Below are 23,444 nucleotides of genomic sequence, written 5' to 3' on the forward strand. Positions count from 1 at the left end.
TGACAAATGGGGGTGGGCTAGGGTTAATTTACCTATCCTGTGTTTGTAGTTGACATATAAGTAACATGTGTACCAAGTTTTATCAAAATATCTTCAGCCGTTTGGAAGTGATACTGGAACATACACACACACAGTGGCCCTTATTTACTAAGAGTGTTGTGTAGGTTTCTTTGTGCGTTTTAATTCCCTACAATTTATTTTCCACAGTATTTACTAAGATTTCCCTACATTTTCCACTTTCCCTATACTTTGCTTTTTTTTTTTTTTTACACCTGCTCTGATCTGTCTGGTTTTCCTCTGCTCAAATTCACCACATTTTAAGTGGAAACCTTAGTAAATATGTTGGGTTTTTGTGAAAATGTCAGGAACACGCCCCTTTGCTGAGACCATGCCCCCTTTTCCCAGCGGACACGACCCTTTTTTGGGTTCTCTTAGCAAAATGGAGAGTTATTCGGGTTTTTTCAATTCTGACGCAAATTCTGGCGCAAAATCTGGCACAGACAGAATTTGTGGCGCAATGCGCCAGAATCTGGCGCACAACCCAACTAAACATGTCAAGTTTGCAATAGTTTATGAGGGCCCTTGAATTTTCCATATATATAGATATGCTCACTCACACTTACACTGTATTCTGCTCCAGGGAACACTGGGAACAGGAATAAAATAATAGGATGCATCATTCTGACATCCCTTTTAATGCACAGGGTTCTTACCAGGTATTTACAAGGCTATGTATATATATAAATACTAGCGTTGCCCGGTTTTTCCTTCCTAATCCTTGTTGTGGAGGAAAATCAACAAAGGAGGAAGCTTTTGACTTCATATCTCATCCTCATATATTGTTGTCATATCCCGTCCTCATATCCCGACCTCATATCCCATCCCCATATCCCAACCTCATATCCCGACCTCATATGCTGTCCTAATATCCCGACCTCATGTCCCGTCCTCATATCCCGTCCTCATGTCCCGTCCTCATGTCCCGTCCTCATGTGCCATCCTAATATCCCGTCCTAATATCCCGACATCATATCCCGACCTCATATCCCAACCTCATATCCTGTCCTCATATCCCGTCCTCATATCCTGTCCTCAGGTGGGACAGATTTGTGATGAAGATATTGTAAGCTGAAAATAGAAGGGGACGGGGCTTTGGGGACTGGGCGTGATTTGCAAGCCAGACCGATGCACAAAAAGGGTAGAGAATAAAAGGGGTGGGGCTTAAACAGTGGTCGTGTCTTTGTGAAATGGGTTGTGGCTTGCCAGCTGGACTGACGCATTCACCAGGAGATGCAGAGCGGAGCTTGTGGAGTAAGGTACTAGAAGTCCCATATACTTGCATGGGACTTGAAACAAAAAACCATCTTTAATATAAGGGTGTTTGTAAGGGTTAATTTAACTATCATATCTTTTTATTTTACATATAAGTAATATGTGTACCAGGTATTATTGAAATATCTCCAGCTGTACGGAAGTTATGTGAGAACATACATTTCACATTGATTTGCATGGGACTTTAAACAAAAACCCTGACCCTCACAAATGAGGGTAGTTAAGGGTTAAATTATATGTCCATTTGAAATATAGGATAGTTAAGTCCCATGTGACCAAGTATTATTGAAATATCTCCAGTGATTTGGAAGTTATTCAGTAACATATATTTCCCATAGACTTGTATGGGACTTTAAACAAAAATCCCGACCCTGGCAAATGGGGGTGAGTAAGGATTAAATCACCTATCCTATGTTTGTTGTTGACATATAAGTAACGTGTGCCAAGTTTCATGTTAATATCTTTAGCCGTTTGGACGTGATGATGGAACATACACACATACACACACACATTCAGTTTTATATATAGACTAGAAGAGTACCCGGCGTTGCCCGATTTTCCTTCCTAATCCTTGTTGGGGAGGAAAATAAACAAAGGAGGAAGCTTTTGACTTCATATCCTGTCCTCATATATTGTTGTCATATCCCAACCCCACATCCCGACCTCCTATACCCTCCTTCTATCCCGTCCTCCTATCCTGACCTCTTATCCCGACCTCCTATCCCGACCTCCTATCCCGTCCTCCTATCCCGTCCTCCTATCTTGACCTCCTATCCCGTCCTCCTATCCCGTCCTCCTATCCCCACCTCCTATCCTGTCCTCCAATCTCGAGCTCCTATCCTGACCTCCTATCCCATCCTCCTTTCTCGACCTCCTATCTCGACCTCCTATCTCGACCTCCTATCCCGACCTTCTATCCCGTCCTCCTATCCCATCCTCCTTTCCCATCCTCCTTTCCCGTCCTCATATCTCGACCTCCTATCCAGACCTCCTATCCCATCCTCATATCCCGTCCTCCTATCCTGTCCTCCTATCCTGACCTCCTACCTTACCTCCTATCCTGACCTCCCATCCCGTCCTCATATCCCCACCCGTACCTCCTATCCCGTCCTCCTATCTCGACCTCCTGGCCCGACCTCCTATACCGTCCTCCTATCCCATCCTCCTATCCCATCCTCCTATCCCAACCTCCTATCCTGGCCTCCTATCCCAATCTCCTATCCCGTCCTCCTATCCCGTCCTCCTATGCCATCCTCCTATCCCATCCTCCTATCTCGACCTCCTATCCCGTCCTCCTATCTCGTCCTCCTATCCCGTCCTCCTATCCCCACCTCCTATCCTGTCCTCCAATCTCGAGCTCCTATCCCGACCTCCAATCCCGTTCTCCTTTCTCGACCTCCTATCTCAACTTCCTATCCCGACCTATCCCGACCTCCTATCCTGTCCTCCTATCCCGTCCTCCTATCCCATCCTCCTTTCCCATCCTCCTTTACTGTCCTCATATCTTGACCTCCTATCCAGACCTCCTATCCCGTCCTCATATCCTGTCCTCATATCCCATCCTCCTATCCCAACCTCCATCCTGACCTCCTATCCTGACCTCCTATCCCGACCTCCCATCCCGTCCTCATATCCCGACCCGTAATATGTGTACCAGGTATTGAAATATCTCCAGCCGTATGGAAATTATATGGGAACATACATCTCCCATTGATTTACATGGGACTTTAAACAAAAACCCCGACCCTCACAAATGGGGGTAGTTAAGGGTTAAATTAACTATTCTATATTTTAAGTGGACATATAAGTAACATGTGACCAAGTATTATCAAAATATCTCCAGCCGTTTGGAAGTTATGCGGTAACATAAATTTCCCATTGACTTGCATGGGACTTTAAACATAAGCCCCGGCCCTGGCAAATGGGGGTGAGTAGGGGTTAAATCACCTATCCTATGTTTGTTGTTGACATATAATATAAGTAACATGTGTGCCAGGTTTCATGTTAATATCTTTAGCCGTTTGAAAGTTTTTGTGGAACATACACACATACACACACACACACGTTGAGTTTTATATATATAGATATATATATATAGTGACCTCCTTACGATGGCCCCGATATACAATCATATCAACATACGATGGCCTCTCAGAGGCCATTGCATGTTGAAGGCAGCATCAACATACGATGCTTTTGTATGTCGGGGCCATCGCATAAACGGCTATCCGGCAGCGCAGACTGCTTCAGCTGCCGCCGGATAGCCATTTAATGTGCCCCGTGTGCCCCTGTGAGTGTCACTCACCTATCCCCGATGCTCCAGACCGTCCTCTTCATGCTCCGCTGCATGGCCGTCGCTCTCCTTCGTCATCATCACGCCACCCCTCACACCGTCCCGTCATCCTATAGAGGGGGACGATCCAGGGCAATGGTGAAAGTCCGGAGCGGCGGGGACACGCTGGTATAACTTTGTCTATTATTATTGCACGGATCCCTCAACATACGATGGATTCAAGAAACGATGGTTCATTTGTAATGAATTACCATCGTATGTTGAGGGATCACTGTATATAAAATATATATATATATATATATATATATATATATATATATATATATATATCACAGAAGGAATACACCACTACTTTGTCAAATGTTTAAAAAAAATGGTGCCAGTGTCCAGGACCCAATCACAGTCCACAAATTCATAAAGTAAAATGTTGCAAAGTTTAAAAAAGAATCTATGTAAAAATCTAGTATACTGAGACCTATATTACCAATAATACCAGTATACAAGGAGGAATATTATCACCTTTCATATTACCATATGCTGTTACTGATCAAATCCTGTGTCATTGAGACCAATATTATCAATAATACCAGTATACAAAAAGTAATGCCGTTAGCAAACAAGAAGTAGCTGGGGTGGCGGCACCACTTCGGATATAACTGAATGCACACTGCTAGGACTTCACTGCTAACTGACCCGGTTACCGATGTGGGGTGCGGCCTCTGATGAAGCATCACCTATGACGTGAATCGATTCGTTGCCCCACTGCACACGCCCCACACCTGTGTTACACTAGATTGCTTTTCCTGACCCCATGCTGTTTGGAATGATTCCTGCATGATGTCGGATGCCGTGCATTTTCCAGAATAAAGCTGCTTGTGTTCCCCGGATTGGTGAGTGCGGTTCTTCTTTCTTCATGTATTTATGATACAAAAAGTAATATTGTCCCCATACATATTACAATCATACTGTTACTGACCAAATCCTGTGTACTGAGATATTATCAATAATACATATGTGTATAAGTATACGAGGGACAAATAATACCCGCATACTCTGAATGCAATCTCAAATATATTGGATGCACTTAAAGGACGTTCAAGACTCGTATATTGGAGCATCTCAATGATATAGACAGCATGGGTTTCAGACGGAATCGGTCTGGAGCCTCTAAGAGGTACACCATAGTTCACACAGTGTGTTTGTGGTATATGCGATAGAGAAAGTCACTACAGGCACAAGAGGAGGTGATTTACACAGAAAATTTTTGAACAGAGAAGCCTATTGGCAGTTCATGCTGAAAACTCACGCTCCTACTGGCTAGAATGTTAAACAGGAATTTTTACTTCACTTCTAAGTTATTTATGCTTTCCTTTATAGTCTTTCATTGTGGTGCGGTCACATGCATTTCTGCGAGCATCACGTTTATTCCTACTCTAATTGGTTTATTATACAGTATATGTGGTGTTATAGTGTATTGTCATGTTACATCTACCATCCGAATTTTACATATACATCACCTATATACACTACCATTCTATATATATATATTTTGTATACACAAATTATGCAGATTGTGTTGTAGTATGAGTATGATTATTCTTATTTTTACGCACTTATTTAAGTGCTATTTTTTGCAAGCAGAGTCGCACCGTGACCGCACCAAGTGTACCCATGCATGTTATGTGGAATTCACTACTGTTATATGCTCTTGTGGATTAGTTTGAATGAATTTCTTTTCTTTTCCCATGTGACCATTTTAATTGCTATTTTATTATCACATGTGTACTTTTGGACAGGAAGTTCCCACCCTGTGGATTTGTCCTAATTAAGGAAGCCATTCAGGGTTGTAAACTATCTGTGATAAAGGGTGGTATATCCACCCAAAATGCATCCATATGTCCTGTTGATGTCCCCCTCAGTGTTTTGTATCTGCTTTTATCACTAATAAAGTTGGGTTTTCGTATGCCGGACTTCCTTCCTTTTTACAAATAATACCGCCACACTATGACTACTACCACAGAATGACTAAGACCCCAACACTTCTACTGAAAAAAAATCCACTATGCAAAGACCAAGATTTCCTCCATACAGTGATCATATACACTACAACACTACACAGGATCTGCAGACTATATAATTGCTTACAGTTACATCCAATGAATCACAGGGGATGTCTTCTTTGTTCAGAGTTGCTCGCTTTTACTTTTTTTCTCGTGAAGACTTCTCCCGGCCAAGAATTGCCACCGCGGAATCTGCCAGACAAACATTTTAGGCTCCTCGCTTCAGCACCATCCACACTACTATACAAACTTGTCATTAATATTGTCTCATATAGTGATAGTGCCCCATATAGCAGTTAGGCCTCCTCTGTGCCCCCATACAGTAGTTAGGCCCCCTCTGTGCCCCATACAGTAGTTAGGCCCCCTCTGTACCCTCATATAGCAGTCATAGCAGGTAGATTTCTCTCCCCTTTATATTAGGTAGATAGGCTCTCCTCCACCCCCTCTCTCCCTGCATAATTGCTAGGTGATAGATTTTTCTCCCCCTCCACCCTCATATTAAGTAGGTAGGTATGCAGTCTGCTCCCCCTCCTCTCCCTCCATATTAACTAGGTAGATCCCCCTTTATTTTAGTTGGGTAAGCAGTATTCCCCTTCCCTTCATCTTAGCTAGGTACATTTTTGGCCTCTTTATATTAGGTAGGTAGGCAGGCTTCTTCCCCCCACCTCCACCTCTACCTTCATTCCACATTAGCTAGTATATCTCTCTACCCCCCCCCCCCCTTTAAATTAGATAAGTAGTCAGGCTCTTCCCTCCTTTTTACTATCCATAAATAGATTGATCCCCCGCCCCTTTTAGGCAGGTAGGTAGACAGGCTCCCCTCCCCCTTTTCACCCTCCATAGATAGATTGATCCCCCCCCCCTTAAGCCGGTAGGTAGACAGCCCCTACATACAAGGTCCTGATACTATTATCCGGACCTTGTATGCTAGAGTGAGGTGGTGGTCGGCCCATGCTACTTACCCCATTGGGAAGCCGAGCATGGTCCGGTCACTGCCGGCCTAAGGGGCGGGCGGCCTACCTAGAATTTTCCTGGTATCCCAGTCTGGCCCTGCTAAAATGTCATGTAGTCAATGTTTTGCTAAGTAAATGCCTTCCCCATATTTTACAGAATGAACCAAGAATATTTTTTCTAAAAGTGAAGTGCGCTGTACATAAACCTTAGCCCCACAAAGTCATTTGTCACAACACACCTTTAAAATACAAGCACAGCATGAATACAATCAGCTCAATAATCCTGACCATGTAAACTATGGAGTCAGTCTTACTAGTGTCAGATAAGTTTCATTACCCTAAATGGGTAACACGCTTATTATGGGCAACTTAGTAGAATTCCTGATCTGTGACCAGCTTTCACCATGCCACATTCTTTATTTGCTATTTATTAATAGATTTTAATAAGTCTAATAATGAGATTTCTTCTATAGCAAGCCTACTACATAAAGCAGTCATCTTGTGTGAACGAGGCCATTGCGTGCAGTGAGAAATCACAGTCGTTATAAAAGTGCTTTTGTGAAATGCAGTTTGTTGCGTTGCGATTTCCCTGTCAGGCCTGCAGAAATAACCGGGCGCCGGGCCATACACAACTGATGCACTTTCCCATCAGACGTGGCATCAGTTGCGGCCAGTTTACTGGGTCGGGTCATCACCACATATATGTGACCGCACCTTTAACAGTGCAATGAACTAACTGCCCATCACTTTACATTCATTTTTTTTAAAGAACACCCCAACACCTTTATTATAATGTACTCCTAGACCCTGGTGGAAATTATAAAGGAACATTATGACAGCTCATAGCTGGAATAGATTACAATAACCCTGATTTATTATTTTGAATCCAAACTGCTTTTGCTGGTTGTGTGCCAAAATGTGTCGCAGTGCGCCACAAATTCTGTCTGTGCCAGAATTTTGGGGCAATATGGCAGCTATGCATTTCGTGTGTAGTCCTTCTTTCTGCGGACATGTAATAGAAAAATTCTGCCGTGTGCACAGTGCAGCAGAATCCCTTTGAATTCGACGGCACTCTGCTGCTCCGGCTCTCCGGCAGAATTCCAATGCCAAATTCCGCTCGGAAATTCTGGACATGTGAACATGTGTATATTCTGCCTCTTCTGTATATTCATTGTCTGTTTATTTTACACACAGATTCCAGACACTTGCACAGATGATTCCTCTGCACCAGAACACAGCAGTAATGAGGAAAATGTGGAGGAGCCAATAAGCCCAGATATGGAAAAAGATCCAAACAATGTGGAGTCCTCCGAATCCAGCACCAGTCTGCTCTCACCTTCTGAAAACACATGCCCTGGTATCGGTAGGACTCGACGACTTTCAGATTTCCGTGCATGGTTTGCTGAAAATTTTCGACATAATTCAGAATCTGAAGAAGGTAACTGATCTGTAATCTTCAGTTTTCTATATTTTTAATAGTAAAAATAAAACCAAATGAGATTTGCAGCACTACTTATCAGTCCTTAAAGGGGTACTCTGGTGGCAAACTTTATTTTTTTTTTAATCAACCGGTGCCAGAAAGTTAAACAGATTTGTAAATTACTTCTATTAAAAAATCTTAATCCTTCCAGTACTTATTAGCTGCTGATTACTACAGAAGAAATTATTTTCTTTTTTGAGATCTCTGTCCCTTTTAGGAGGAGAAAATCCTCATAGCAAACATGTGCTGCTCTGGACAGTTCCTAAAATGGACAGAGATGTCAGCAGAGAGCACTGTGCTCGTGATGTCAGCAGAGAGCTCTGTGTTCAAAAAAGAAAATAATTTCTTCTGTAGTATTCAGCAGCTAATAAGTACTGGAAGGATTAAGATTTTTTTAATAGAAGTCATTTATAAATCTGTTTAACTTTCTGGCACCAGTTGATTTTAAAAAAAAAGTTTTCCACCGGAGTACCCCTTTAATGTATGTGGTGCCAGCGCTGAAAAGACCCGATCAAAGTCCATCCATAATGTAGAAAACCAAACAAAAGTGCAGCACTCCAAATGAAGGGGATTTATTTTCTCATGTTGGCATTACAACGTTTCAGCTCCTCCTGGAGCCATTTTCAAGTATATATATATATATATATATATATATATATATATATATATATATATATATAGTATAGACATAGTCTATATATATATATATATATATATATATACATATACAGTATAGACCTATATTTATATATTGATGGAATCTAATATCTGAAATGTCTATTTTTTATTAGACATTTTTATTTCGTATATTGTCTAATTTTAATTTATTATTATTATCATTTTTTTTTGCACATAACGTAGAGCACTATCCATAAGAAAACTATATTGTAAGATACCTGTCTTTACCTAAATTACTTTCCAGAGCATTATTTTCTTTCTTATTGATTTTATGGGAAAACTTCTTAAATAAAGTGAGAGATTTACTACGTCTGTTTAATACTTAGACAGCATAAACTTAGACTTAGGCTTCCAAAAGTTGTACACTGGCCTGTGGACAAATTTGGAGCATCTTTGGACTTTTTTTTTTATTTTTTTATACTAAGTATTAAAAAAATACCAGCCATGCCTACGTACCTTTATATCTAGGAGATAGGAAACACTGACTAACTAGAAAAAATATTAAGTAAGGTCCTGAAAGGAATGATCACCATTAAAAGGTAATAAGAGATTAAAGTTATATAATGAATTTGTCATTGGTTACCAGTGTTAGGGGCCATCACTATTAGAGCCTTAAGTCCTAGCCTGACCATGGGTCTTATGACTTGAACCTACAGCTGTCATCTCGGATCATCACACCTACAGTCGGGCCCGAACGTGTGGCGCAATATATAATATGAATGCAAAAATACGGCTGTAATACAACTGTGCATGTGCCCCCTAAGGCTAAGTTTCCACTTGTTTTTTTTTTTCCTGCATTTTTTTGTGTGAAAAAAAACACCAGAAAAATAGCCTGTGCAATTTCTTGTGTCTGACGTTTTTTTCTACCGTTTTTGCATTTGAGTAGAAATTGCATTTTTGGCCCTCTACACTCCCATGTAAGGGCTTGTGAATAAGGAGCTCGCACTATACCCCCTTACAGCACCATAATGTGTACACACATCCTGGGTTGTTAAGGGGTTAAATTACTTAGCAGCCAAGTGTGCTCTCCCAGGATCAGGGGCCTGTATTTGCCAAGTGCAGATGCCAGGTGTGGAGCCCACTCAAGCTCAGGGCCCATCAGGGAATTACCGGATTCCCTGATGGGCCAGTCCAAGCCTATAGAAAGCTTATTACTAAGCCCACAATGAACTTATACAGGACATGTGCACATCCACTTTTCCCATTGTAAACTTTGCTGTCAATGAAATATATTCTCTGTGTGCACATTCATTACGAATAGTAGGTTATTTGCAAATTATAAAATAAAATCCATAGGAAACCATTGTCAAAAATGGAAGTTGCCATGTAGCCTGGACCTAACAATGGCTACCCATTAATAAATCTGCCCATTACACTTAGTATTATGCCTTTGCTTTTTTAGCCAAGTGTTACAATATCTTATTTCAAAGAAACATTGCATCTTTTCTTTGTTTCTCTAAGGCTGCTTTCACACTATAAAAGTCATCCGTTTTAAAGATCCGTTTGATGTTCCGTTATGAAAATTCTGAAAATCGGCCATTAAACGTCCATTAGAAAATCTCATTATAGTCTATGGGATTTTTACATTATCTGTTTTAATCCTTTATAGTCCGTTATTAATAATGGACATTATTTTGTGACGGGAGAATGAACGGAAAAAATAATGCATGTACTATTTCTCCCGTTATTATCTTCCATCACAAAATAACGTCCGTTATTAATAACGGACTATAACGGATTAAAACGGATAATGTAAAAATCCCATAGACTATAATGGGATTTTCTAACAGACGTTTAATGGCCGATTTTAAGGGTTTTCATAACGGAACATCAAACGGATCTTTAAAACGGATGAATTTTATAGTGTGAAAGCAGCCTAACATCTATTTATGTTTTACCTTTTCTTTGTTCCTATGTAATTTGTCCCTGTAATCCTTCAGCGCCAGGTTAAAGGAGTACTCCAGGATAAGAAAACTTATCCCCTATCCTAAGGATAGGGGATGAGTTTCAGATCGCAGGGGATCCGATCACTGGGGCCCCCCCCCCGCGATATCCTGTACGGGGCTCTTGGCTCTTTGCCGAAATAGCTCATTTCGACCACCGCATGATGCGGCGTCCAACACGCACCCCCAATACATTTCTATGGCAGAGGCGGAGGCTGCTGATTGCAGCGCTCCGGCTCTCCCATAGAGATGTATTGAGGGGGCGTGTCGGCTGCCGCGTCATGCGGTGGTCGGACACAGCCCCTGGCCGCTGACTGTCGGGGCCCCGTACGGGAGATCGCGGGGGGCCCCAGCGGTCGGACCCTTGCGATCTAAAACTTATCACCTATCCTTATGATAGGGGATAAGTTTTCTTATCCCGGAGTACTCCTTTAAGGCCCCTTTCACACTACAGGTATCATCCTGTAAAACCCTCCGTTATTACTCCCGGCAAAAAGTCCTGAATACGGCTGTCAAAAAATCCCATTCATGTCAGTGGGATTTTTTTGAACATCCTTTTGCATCAGTCATATCCGTTTTTACTAATGTCATTTATTTTTGCCGGCACAAAAGACGTTGCATGCATTAATTCTTGGTCCAGCAAAAATAATGGTGAAAAAAAAGCAGTTAAAATTTTACATTGAAGTCTATGGGAACCGGATATTTAAAAAAAATAAAAATCCGTAATCATCCGTTATTGTCTGTTTTTTGTACTGAGCATGCTCCCTACAGCTTTACAAAAAAAAAGGGATAAAAACCTGATAAAAAAAAAACTCGGACGTAACTGGTAATAAGGGATGATAATGGATAAAGAACATCAGGCTTTTTAAGAAAAAAAAAATTAAAATAACAGATGATGGTCATCAGTTATCATCCGTTATTACCAGTTATTGCACCCGTTTTTTTCTTCATCTGTTATTGTAAAATAACGGCAGTAAAAAAGCAGCGGAGATTCCGCCTGGTGGCCGCCATTGAAGGTACTTCGGCGCTAGGACCGCGGGGCACTGAGCCATCATCATTGACTGCTACGCAGTGCTCGTGGAATCCGCGCAAAGAATGAACATGTTCTCTCTCGCGGAGACCCGTTCACGCCAATGATAAGTTCACACCGCGGAATTCCGCTCGCGGAGTTCCGCTTTTGGAATTCCGTACTGTGAACACACCATAAAGGAGATATCCAGTGGTGAAAAACGTATCCCCTATCCTAAGGATAGGGGATAAGTTTCAGATCGCTGGGGCCCCCCGCGATATCCTGTACGGTGCCCCCACAGCCTGCGGGAAGCGGGCGTGTTGACCACCGCATGAAGCGGCGGCTGACAGGCCCCCTCAATACAACTCTATGGCAGAGCCGGAGCGCTGCCTTTGGCAATCTCCAGCTCTGCCATAGAGTTGTATTGAGGGGGCCTGTCAGCCGCCGATTCATGCGGTGGTCAACACGCTCGCTTCCCACAGGCTGTGGGGGGCCCGTACAGGAGATCCCGGGGGGCCCCAGCGGTCGGACCCCCGCGATCTGAAGCTTATCCCCTATCCTTAGGATAGTGGGTACGTTTTTCACCACTGGACTACCCCTTTAAATACAATACATTGTCAAAACAGCTTTGAAAAGGCATGTTCACCTAATGACAGATAACAATATTCTGGGAGTTATTATTATAAGTTTTGTAATAACTGCTTTTATCCAGCAGCTGTTTTGCAATCCTATCCTGAAAAATCCTGAATTTGTTTTCTGTTTCATGTTAAGCTTTTCTTTTATGACCACGTCTGACTCCTAGTGGTGAAAATGTTTTATTTATTTTTGGTTAGAATTTGCTGTGCTGTCATGTACTGCAGTGGTCTCCAAACTAGACCTCCAGATGTTGCAGAACTACTAGTATGCCTGCACAAATGGGGGCTCTCCGAGCATGCTGTGGGTTGTTGTTTTGAAACCTCTGGAGGTCCACAGTTTGGAGACCACTGCTTTACTCTATATGAGAAGAAGCTCACTTGTTCTGGGAATCTTCCTTATCCCTTTTGGGAGAACTGCTCCTTGTTACATTTGTGAAAGTAAAGTTTCAGTTAAAGGGGTAGTCTGCTGAAAAACGAATTACTTAAAAGGGGTGAAGGCGGCTTAAAAATAAGGAATACTCACCTGCCCAACCCCCTGATGATCCCCTTCTGACAATGCTCAATTTTCTGCTGCTTACTGTTTCTTAGTGACATCCTGGTCTGTAGAAAATGCCCACTCACTGCCCAATCTCTGGCCACATCAGTGACCCCCCTCATGAGTACTTGGCATTCCCTGTGTGTCAAGACATTAACAGACATAGGTGAGAGCAGGAAGCCAAGCACCATCAGAACAGCAGTGGTGGCGTATCAGACAGGTGAGTATCTCTAATTTTTTATTGTTAAGCCCCCCTGACCACTTTTGAGTAATTTTTTTATTTTTTTTTTGCTGGACAGCTACTTTAAAGCTTATTTGCAACAGAGAAGTAAAAGGTCTATACCCGTGGTCTTCAACCTGCGGACCTCCAGATGTTGCAAAACTACAACTCCCAGCATGCCCGGACAGCCGTTGGCTGTCCGGGCATGCTGGGAGTTGTAGTTTTGCAACATCTGGAGGTCCGCAGGTTGAAGACCACTGGTCTATACTGTAGAAACTATGTCAACTTGTATGGTGTGTGTATAGTGCATGGGTAGTGTATAGTATGTGTGTTGATTCTTTTTAGTACTCATGTTTAAAGTGCAACTGGGCTTTATAACCTACACACAGACTTATTACAGTGTGAAGATGGTGTTTACAGTATAGTTTCTACCTTATTTCTGCCGGCTTTTATCACCCCAAAAAACACTTTTGATACCAGCCGCACACAGTCGGATAGGCGTGGCACAGGGTACGCTATGCCCCACCGCCACCACGCCTACCCCCTGTATGTCATTGCTGGGACCGCTGTGTGATTGACACACAGGTCCCAGTTCATGCGCCCCTCAGCTCACCTAAAATGTGTACCGTGGTGCGTGCTCTCTTGTCTTCTTCTTGTCTGCAGATGCGCATGCAGGACAGTCCTGTTACTAGAGGCAGAGAAGTAGCGCGCTCTCTGCCTCTAGCACTGCGCAGGTGTCCTGTTACTAGAGGCAGAGAAGAAGCGCGCTCTCTGCCTCTAGCACTGCGCAGGTGTCCTGTTACTAGAGGCAGAGAAGTAGCGCGCTCTCTGCCTCTAGCACTGCGCAGGTGTCCTGTTACTAGAGGCAGAGAAGAAGCGCGCTCTCTGCCTCTAGCACTGCGCAGGTGTCCTGTTACTAGAGGCAGAGAAGTAGCGCGCTCTCTGCCTCTAGCACTGCGCAGGTGTCCTGTTACTAGAGGCAGAGAAGTAGCGCGCTCTCTGTCTCTAGCACTGCGCAGGTGTCCTGTTACTAGAGGCAGAGAAGTAGCGTGCTCTCTGCCTCTAGCACTGCGCAGGTGTCCTGTTACTAGAGGCAGAGAAGTAGCGCGCTCTCTGCCTCTAGCACTGCGCAGGTGTCCTGTTACTAGAGGCAGAGAAGTAGCGCGCTCTCTGCCTCTAGCACTGCGCAGGTGTCCTGTTACTACAGGCAGAGAAGTAGCACGCTCTCTGCCTCTAGCACTGCGCAGGTGTCCTGTTACTAGAGGCAGAGAAGTAGCGCGCTCTCTGCCTCTAGCACTGCGCAGGTGTCCTGTTACTAGAGGCAGAGAAGAAGCGCGCTCTCTGCCTCTAGCACTGTGCAGGTGTCCTGTTACTAGAGGCAGAGAAGTAGCGCGCTCTCTGCCTCTAGCACTGCGCAGGTGTCCTGTTACTAGAGGCAGAGAAGTAGCGCGCTCTCTGCCTCTAGCACTGCGCAGGTGTCCTGTTACTAGAGGCAGAGAAGTAGCGCGCTCTCTGCCTCTAGCACTGCGCAGGTGTCCTGTTACTAGAGGCAGAGAAGTAGCGCGCTCTCTGCCTCTAGCTCTGCGCAGGTGTCCTGTTACTAGAGGCAGAGAAGTAGCGCCCTCTCTGCCTCTAGCACTGCGCAGGTGTCCTGTTACTAGAGGCAGAGAAGTAGCGCGCTCTCTGCCTCTAGCTCTGCGCAGGTGTCCTGTTACTAGAGGCAGAGAAGTAGCGCGCTCTCTGCCTCTAGCACTGCGCAGGTGTCCTGTTACTAGAGGCAGAGAAGAAGATCGCTCTCTGCCTCTAGCTCTGCACAGGTGTACCGAGGAGGCAGGCGGTGGGAGTGAGCGCTCGTTAGTGGAGCAAGCGCTTGCCTGGATAACACACTCTGCGGGGCGCATGCGCTGGGACCTGTGTGTCAATCACACAGCGGTCCCAGTGCTGACACAGGGGGTGGGCGTGGTGGCGGGGCATAGCGTACCCCGTGCCACGCCTATCCAATTGTGTGCGGCTGATATCAAAAGTGTTTTTTGGGGTGATAAATGCCGGCAGAAATAAGGTAAAAACTATACTGTAAACACCATCTGCGCACTGTAATAAGACTGTGTGTAGGTTATATAGCCCAGAGTTCATGACAGTTGCGCTTTAACATCATATAAATGTCTACAGGGAGAAATACATTACAACACAGTGCTGTCTGCACCAGCTTCAAGACTCAACACACAATAATGGGTTCAGTTTATATCAGGGTTCTTGGTATTTTATGGCAAGAAAAATGCAGTCCACAGCAATACGCACAATATAAAAAATACCAGAACCACCTCGCCATAAAAAAGGGACTTACTTGAAAGGGTTGTGGAGGATAAGAAAATCATGACTGTTTTCTTTCATATACCTGTTGTTTCTGATATTGCACCCTATCTCCATTGAAGTTAAAGGGATTATCCAGGAAAACACTTTTTTATATATATATCAACTGGCTCCAGAAAGTTAAACAGATTTGTAAATTACTTCTATTAAAAAATCTTAATCCTTTCAGTACTTATGAGCTTCTGAAGTTAAGGTTGTTCTTTTCTGTCTAAGTGCTCTCTGATGAAACGTGTCTCAGGAACCGCCCAGTTTAGAAGCAAATCCCCATAGCAAACCTCTTCTAAACTGGGCGGTTCCCGAGACACGTGTCATCAGAGAGATCTTAGACAGAAAGGAACAACCTTAACTTCAGAAGCTCATAAGTACTGAAAGGATTAAGATTTTTTAATAGAAGTAATTTATAAATCTGTTTAACTTGCTGAAGCCAGTTGATATATATATATATATATATATATATATATATATATAAAAAGTTTTTTTCCTGGAATACCCCTTTAATAAGACTGAGCTGCAATACTTGAACTACCTGTAAAAAGGTTTTTTTTGGTAAAAAGCTGATATGTTTTCTTATGCTGGACAACCCCTTCAAATCAATTAAGTCTCAATCACAGAGACAGAAAAATTCTTTTTGGCACTACCACCGGAATTAATATGGATATTGGGCACTTGGACACGGCTACTCACGGACCCCCTCTTTCTCCTGGTGCTCTCCCAGACAACAAGAGATCCATAGAATAAAGAAGATACGGAGGCACTTCAGGTAAGTTGTGGGTGCTTTATTGTGAATAGGTCCAACAGCAATGCTCAGTCGATGAGTCGTTTCGCGCACCTGCGCGAAACGATTCGTCGACTGAGCATTGCTGTATGACCTATTCACATTAAAGCACCCGCAACTTACCTGAAGTGCCTCCGTATCTTCTTTTTTCAATTAAGTCTCATTCGAATTCCTATGTATCCATTTAAAAACAAAACTGGCATTACTGTCATGATCCTGGTGTGAACAGAGCCTAATATACACTTATTGGTTATTATAACCAAAAATAAGTACAGTGATCCCTGACCTGCATTACTGAAGTGCATGCACTAGCTGTTTTGTAGCGCCTCTCTACAGTACAGGGAGGTATTACATCTTCTGTACAATTGCCCCATTGCCCCCCCTCGGATCCGCCATGGATTCCAGTTTGGTGATCCCCTCAAGGAGACACTATCCCCCCCTCAATCTATTAGGCTAGGTTCACACTACGGAATTTACGTCTGCAATTCCGCTTTGAAATTGCAGACGGAAATTCCGCTTACTAAAATGTATAATCTAGTGAATGGGTTTCCGTTCACAAATTCACACTTCGGAATTTGTGAACGGAATATCCGCTTTAAAATTTTGCCTGAAGAATGAGCAACGCCATTCTTCAGGCGGAAATACTCGCAGAACACATTGCAGTCTATTGGAGACGCTGGCCGCACTCAGAATCTCTGGGCAGAAATGTTCTGTCCAGAGATTCCGCAGTGTGAATCTAGACTTACAGTCGAATATAACAGTGTATTTCTACAAGTATTTTCAGTCTTTCATACCATTTAGAGCATATACTGTACACTGGTTGTAATGGACAGCGCCAGCATTTTCTTTTCTCTATTTCAAATGTATTAAAGGGGTTCTCCACTGCCCTGTCTTCCAGAGCTCCGCTCGCAGTGTCCGGAAATTTATTACTCCGGACGCTGTGCGGGCTTCCGTGTTAGAGGCCACCCCCTCGTGACGCCACGCCCCCTTCCCATAGACTTTCGTTGAGGGGGGGCGTGACGTCACGAGGGGGCAGCCTCGAACACGGAAGCCCGCACACAGCATCCGGAGTAATAATCTTCCGGACACTGCGAGCGGAGCTCCGGAAGACAGGGTAGTGGAGAACCCCTTTAATCTGGGGCTGATATATTAGGACTGTCATCGTATTATAATTGATACCTGTCATATTGTGTTATTTTCTGTTCTTAATATGTAACATTCTTGAAGATTATTCTGGATTTACGTGTACCTGTCACTTTAAAAAAAAAAAAAAAACTTTTGACATGTTGTAGAGACAGGTCGAAAGTTTTGATCAGATCGTGTCTGAGTGGTCAGACCCCGACAAATTGTTAGAAAGTGCGGGGAGAAAAGAGCGGCTGGCAGAGACAAAGCAATAAGCTTACATTGTAAGTTGGTCTGGCTTAGTGTGCTCTTCTTCCAGACAGTTCCAGCGATTGGTTATGGTCTGAAGACCCTGACTGATCAAAACCTTTGAGTTATAATTATAGATCAGTGTTTCCCAACCAGTGTGCCTCCAGTTGTTGCAAAACTACAAATTCCAGCATGCCCAGACAGCCAGTGGCAATAAATGGAGGCACACTGATTGGGAAACACTGTTTAAAGTATCCTCAAAGCAGAGGATCTAGCACCATTGTTATTTTTGTTGCTCTGAACCTATGAGGGAGCAGAACAATGAAAAAACATTGGTGATGGGAATTTAGGCTAAGAATATCCAAATTGCTGTCAGGCTAAGTTTCCACTTCTTTTTTCTAGCAGTTTTTGGAATACTGCCACTGCAGTTTTTGAGCCAAAGCCAGAAATGTATTCAAAAGGAATAGGACATATAAAGGAAGGACTTACACTTCTCCTCCCTTATGGATCCACTTCTGACTTTGGCTTAACCCGATAACGACCACGGACGGGTATAGACGTCCAGGTTGGCGCCCGTTCCCGCACCTGGACGTCTATACTCGTCCATTATTCTCGTGGGTGCTGCCCAGTGCACCCACAAGATCGCGGCAGGGACTCGGCTGTATCACACAGCCGGGACCCTGCCAGGACCGAAGTAAACTTCGGTCCCGGCAGTTTTAACCCTTACAGCCACGGTCGGAAGTGACCGCGGGCTGTAAGTGTTATGACAGAGAGAGGGAGCTCCCTCTGTCACCCCTGCAGCACCCCGAATCGCGATCGCGGGGTGCTGTGTGTGGCCGCGGCTGTCCGGGGCCTGCCGCACTGCCGGGAGTGAAGTGAACCCTTACAGCCGCGGTCAGAAGTGACCGCGCGCTGTAAGGAGTTCTGACAGAGGGAGGGGGCTTCCCTCTGTCTCTCCTGCAGCACCCCGGAGCATCGCGGGGTGCTGCTGCATACCTGGGCAGCCGGGGGTCCTACAAAGACCCCCAGGTCTGCCCTGGGTATTGCCTGTAGGACGTGCCAGAGGCACATCCTGATATGCTGCCTGCTAGTGAAAACTGGCAGGCAGCATATAACTGCAATGCTTGGGAATACTAAGTATTCCAAAGCATTAAAAAGTGTAAAAATAAATAAATAAATAAAAGTGTAAAAATAAATAAAAATATAATAAAAGTGTAAAAAAAATATATATATATTAAAAATAAATTTATTAAATGAATCTAATAAAAAAAAAATGCATAATGTGTAGGATCGCATTGGCGGACATCCACAGCATGTAATATATTGCGGATGTCCACCATGTGATCCTACACATTATGTAGCAGTCACAGTAATGAGCTCCCTGCTGCGGCTGGGTAGCTTTGTGTGTCCACTCATAGCGGCAGATTTCCCGCCAACAGTCATGAGCAGACACACTGAGCTACCCAGCCGCAGCAGTGATGGATATATTCGCCATGAGCGGGTGCTTATTCCCACAACATGGCGGATATATCCATCAGGAGCCTTAACTGTCACAGACAGACGCGTTATACTGCCAGCCGACCAAGGACCAATCAGAGAGGTCCCTGGTCCAGCCAATAACTTGTAGGGGTGCGGTATATAAATGGGTTCACTTGTGGGGGTGGGGGTACTGTTCTGCCCTGAAAGCCAAATGGCGCTCCTCTGCTTCTGAGTCCTACCACGCGGCCAAGGAACCATATATGGCCAAAGCGGGGGTATTTCCGAACATGGGACAAGCAGCTAAATAAAATATATGGTGCATTTCTTTCGATATCAGAAGTGATGTACAAAAAATATGCCCCCCAAATGATGCATTTGTGAAAAATGGCAAATTTCGAATTTTTAACACTGACATTGTAATAATTCCTTCCAAAAAACTATGGTGTTAAAATACTCACTGTACCCCCTAGCCAATACCTTGAGGGGTCTAGTTTTTAAAATGGGGTCATTTGGGGGGGGTGTTCCTATGTTCTACTACCTTTTAATTTCTGCAAACCTTGCATAGCACACAAAAAAAGATGTACTTTTAAAATTTTCAAAATTTCAAGTTAAATTGTTAGGCTTCTAACTAATTTAAAATGTTAATTAAAATTAAAAAAAATGACGTTGAAATAAAGTAGACATCTGAAAGTATAAGTTTCATAAACTATTTGGTCAGTATGTATAAATATATGCAACCTATTAGTGTTAAAATAGCAAAAAATCATAATTTTTTTGTAAAAATTTCATGATTTTTTACATTGTAAAAAAAAAACTACAAATGATATCGGCTTACTTTTACTATGTACATGAAGGACAACTTGTGACAAAAAAACAATCCCAGAATTATCGTGATTGGCAAAACCTTACCAGAGTTATTCTCTAATAAAGACAGACATCCCCGATTTGAAAAAACAGGCCTGGTCTTTCAGGGGCGTACAGGTTTATTTGTTTTGGTCTTTAAGGGGTTAAATTGTCAGATGTCCAAAAACTGCCAGAAAAAAAAACAAGTGGAAACCTCAGGATCTTTTTTTTTCTGTGGCACAGATATGATTTCTACAGCTCAAATTGGCTTAAATCGTATCTGTACACAGGACATGCACTACTGTGCCCTCTATGACCTTCGGGTCATTTTACGAGCGCCTTAGACTTTGGACTTAGGCTGGGTTCACATCACGTTTTCATGCCGTCCGTATGTAATTCTTTTTAATAAGCCGACTGGAGTGAAACGCTGACTCCGGTCAGCTTATTTTTGCCCCATATGCGGTTTTCCACCGGACCTAAACCGTAGTCTAAAGTCGGAGATGCTCGGGAAATTACCTGCTCGTAATCACTAGCAGACTATAATCTGGTCCGTGTGGGCCATGGTAGTTAAAGGGGTACTCCACCCCTAGACATCTTATCCTCTATTCAAAGGACAGGGAATAAGATGTCTGATCCGTTGCTGGGACCCCCGCGATCTCTGTGCAGCACCCGGCGTTCGTTTAGAACGCTGGGAGCGGGCGGTGGGGTCATGACTTTATGGCCATGCCCCCTCATGATGTCACGCCATGCCCCCCTCAATGCAAGTCCGTGGGAAGGGGCCTGGCAGCTGCCAAACCGCCTCCCATGGACTTGCAATGAGGGGGTGTTGCGTGACGTCACAAGGGGGTCTGTGGCCGTGACGTCACAACCCTGCCACCTGCTCCAAGCGTTTGGAACAAAATGCTCTGAACGCTGGGGCAGCAGAGTACCCCTTTAATAATTCCATGCCTTCAAGTCATTGTAGAAAATGAAACAGTGTCTGACATGTTTTTGTTTGTTTTGCACCGAAATTTGCTATTCATGTGCTATTCTGTACTTGATGTGCCAAAGTATGAACCAATCCATTATTTTGGGCTGAAAGTACTACTCACCGACATAAAGTATCTATTCATGGTATTTTTTAAATGTCACCTATTATTGTTGGCACTCATTTTGGCACCTTGGCCGACCAATCACAACACAGCTTTCATTGCTCTGATAAAATAAAATTATGAGCTGTGATTGGTTGTTATCTGTCTAAGGCAAAAATCAGATACATTTTTGTTTTAAACATTTTTTTGGCACACATGCACCAAAAGATGTGTCAATTTTTTAAAGATGTCCATCGCTTTCATATCTCAAAAAGTCTCATATAGCCAAAGCTGACATCTAGACTGTCCAACATTTTTCCTGTATTTCCCCCATTGTTTTCATTGTTTTTCTCTAACATACGAATGGAACAGCATCCCCTGCATTCTGGACTCTGACAGTGCCCAATAGACTCCATTGACTATGTCTGTCGGGTTTGTGTCATGGTGTCCAGACAGAAGCTCCTAACAACCTCTGCTACAGATGTGAACAAGGCCTTACAGAACGGGATGTCCTGAGTATAGAGAGGCTAGTTCAAATTTGGGTTCCTTCTGCATGAGTCCCAAAGTGTATTTAGGTACTGCCCATATGGTACATATGCAATTGGCTTCGTAGATTATTGTGTCTTTGTGTAGTGTGCCATGCTATGTATAAGCTGACTGAACATATTACATAACATCTCACTGATTATAAGATGTAATAAATCTGTTTTACACCCATAATAGGTTCCCTCCTGGATTACAAAGAGCTCAGTAGGTTACAAGATACAATTAGAATAAGTCAAATTTTAATCAAGGACTAACAAATGACTAACAAAGGATCATTTGGGGCTTTCAGTAATATACAGATGGCAGTGAATCATGATTTGCTCGGCCAAGATAAATTGCCTGTCATTGATGTCTTGATAGGTATGGGCTATTTGGTAAGCCCTCTCAAGACAGTAATACCATATTACTCATTTCAATAACTGGTAAATTGCTGTCAGATAAATGTTGTTTTGTTGCAGAATAAAATACCTAGTAAAGGACAAGCATCATTTCTCCTGTATATTGACACATCCATGGTGTTCCTGTAGGCTGAGCAATACAAACAGAACACGGGGAGTAATAAACAAAGGTTCCATCGCTCATAACAAGCTGTTCCGGATGTCATGCTCATTGACTTGAATAGGATTTATGTCCGCAGCTGTGTTAAGATCTACTGCACTGTGGTAAATTATTCCCAGTAGGACTGGTGGCAGTTATGTGTACCCCCGGCTGGGAAGTCACTGGCCTTTAAAGATGGCCCCTCTAGTGAACCAGCTCTTGCAAACTTGCATTTTGTTAACATCTCTAAAAACATCTTGTGGGTGAAAAAGAAAAAGAGATTTAAGAACAAAAATAAAGTGGCAGTTATAGCTCAGTGGCTCGTGATACTGTAAATGGTGCACCTAGCATCGAAATGTGTTATTGGTATGTTGATATCTGAACTACCAACCAGCCTATATTACAGAGTTACTGCCATTGATAGAGTTAAAGGTTTTAATAACACCCAGCACAAGGCCCGTCCCCAACATGTTTCACCAAACAGATGGCTTCATCAGGGGACTGGAACACAGCCTGAATGGCCTTTAAAGGCATTGGCTTATTTAGCATATATACAGGGAAATGTTATATGCCTAAATGTTCTTTATTCTCGTGCATTTGTCTGGTCTTTAATAAAGTATCTATTTTTATTTGCATGTCCAGAAATTTAAAAAAAACTTATTAACAGCTATATACATTATGGCTAAAATTATATGGGCATTTCATTTCAAGACCATAAACAATAATATGAAGTTTCTCCAACTATTGCACCTAGAACAGCCTACACACATCGCAAAAGGCTTTCCACAAGATCTGGAGAAATTCTGTGGGACTTTGTATCCATTCAGCCAAAAAAAAAAATTGTCATCAGGCACTGATTTTGAGGGGAAAGTGGGGGATGCTATTCCTATACTAATTGATCCCGAAAGTGTTTGGTAGGGTTTATTACTATTCTAGCTATCACGCTGCCTTAGGTGACTATTAACATTGCTTTAGATAAAGAAGATGTTTGTGACATTGAAGCATATTGCATTTTCAAAAATGATCTGTGAACGGCTAAAAAAAAGCAAATAGACATTTCATTCTATGAGTGGTGAAAGACGTTGGTGTTGATTAGTGGACGGGGGCATAGCCAACAACTGTCCATCATACATAAAGGGAATATGTTGTTTCGATATTTTACTTATCAGAGCCAGATACTGTTCTTTTGGTATAATCTTTTTTTCTTTTCTTTTTGTAAATTGTTTTAATGATATTTTTTTGTTCGTGATTAAGGGGGCAGCCATTTTGGCTTCTGCTCTGTTTTGTTAACAGCATGTAGAGTAACACTTTAAAG

General features: G+C 43.0%; 1 protein-coding gene across 2 annotated transcripts in view; it reads left to right on the forward strand.

Moving 5' to 3' along the window:
- Window positions 1–23,444, forward strand: part of ARHGEF25 (Rho guanine nucleotide exchange factor 25) — a 360,287-nt gene that overhangs the window by 88,447 nt on the left and 248,396 nt on the right. For both annotated transcript variants that reach the window (XM_056562582.1, XM_056562583.1), the window contains exon 3: window positions 7,833–8,076. In XM_056562582.1, the coding sequence (XP_056418557.1) occupies window positions 7,833–8,076 (244 nt within the window). The remainder of the gene's footprint in view (window positions 1–7,832; window positions 8,077–23,444) is intronic.

The sequence above is a fragment of the Hyla sarda genome, chromosome 2 (assembly GCF_029499605.1).
Source record: "Hyla sarda isolate aHylSar1 chromosome 2, aHylSar1.hap1, whole genome shotgun sequence".
NCBI lineage: Eukaryota > Metazoa > Chordata > Amphibia > Anura > Hylidae > Hyla > Hyla sarda.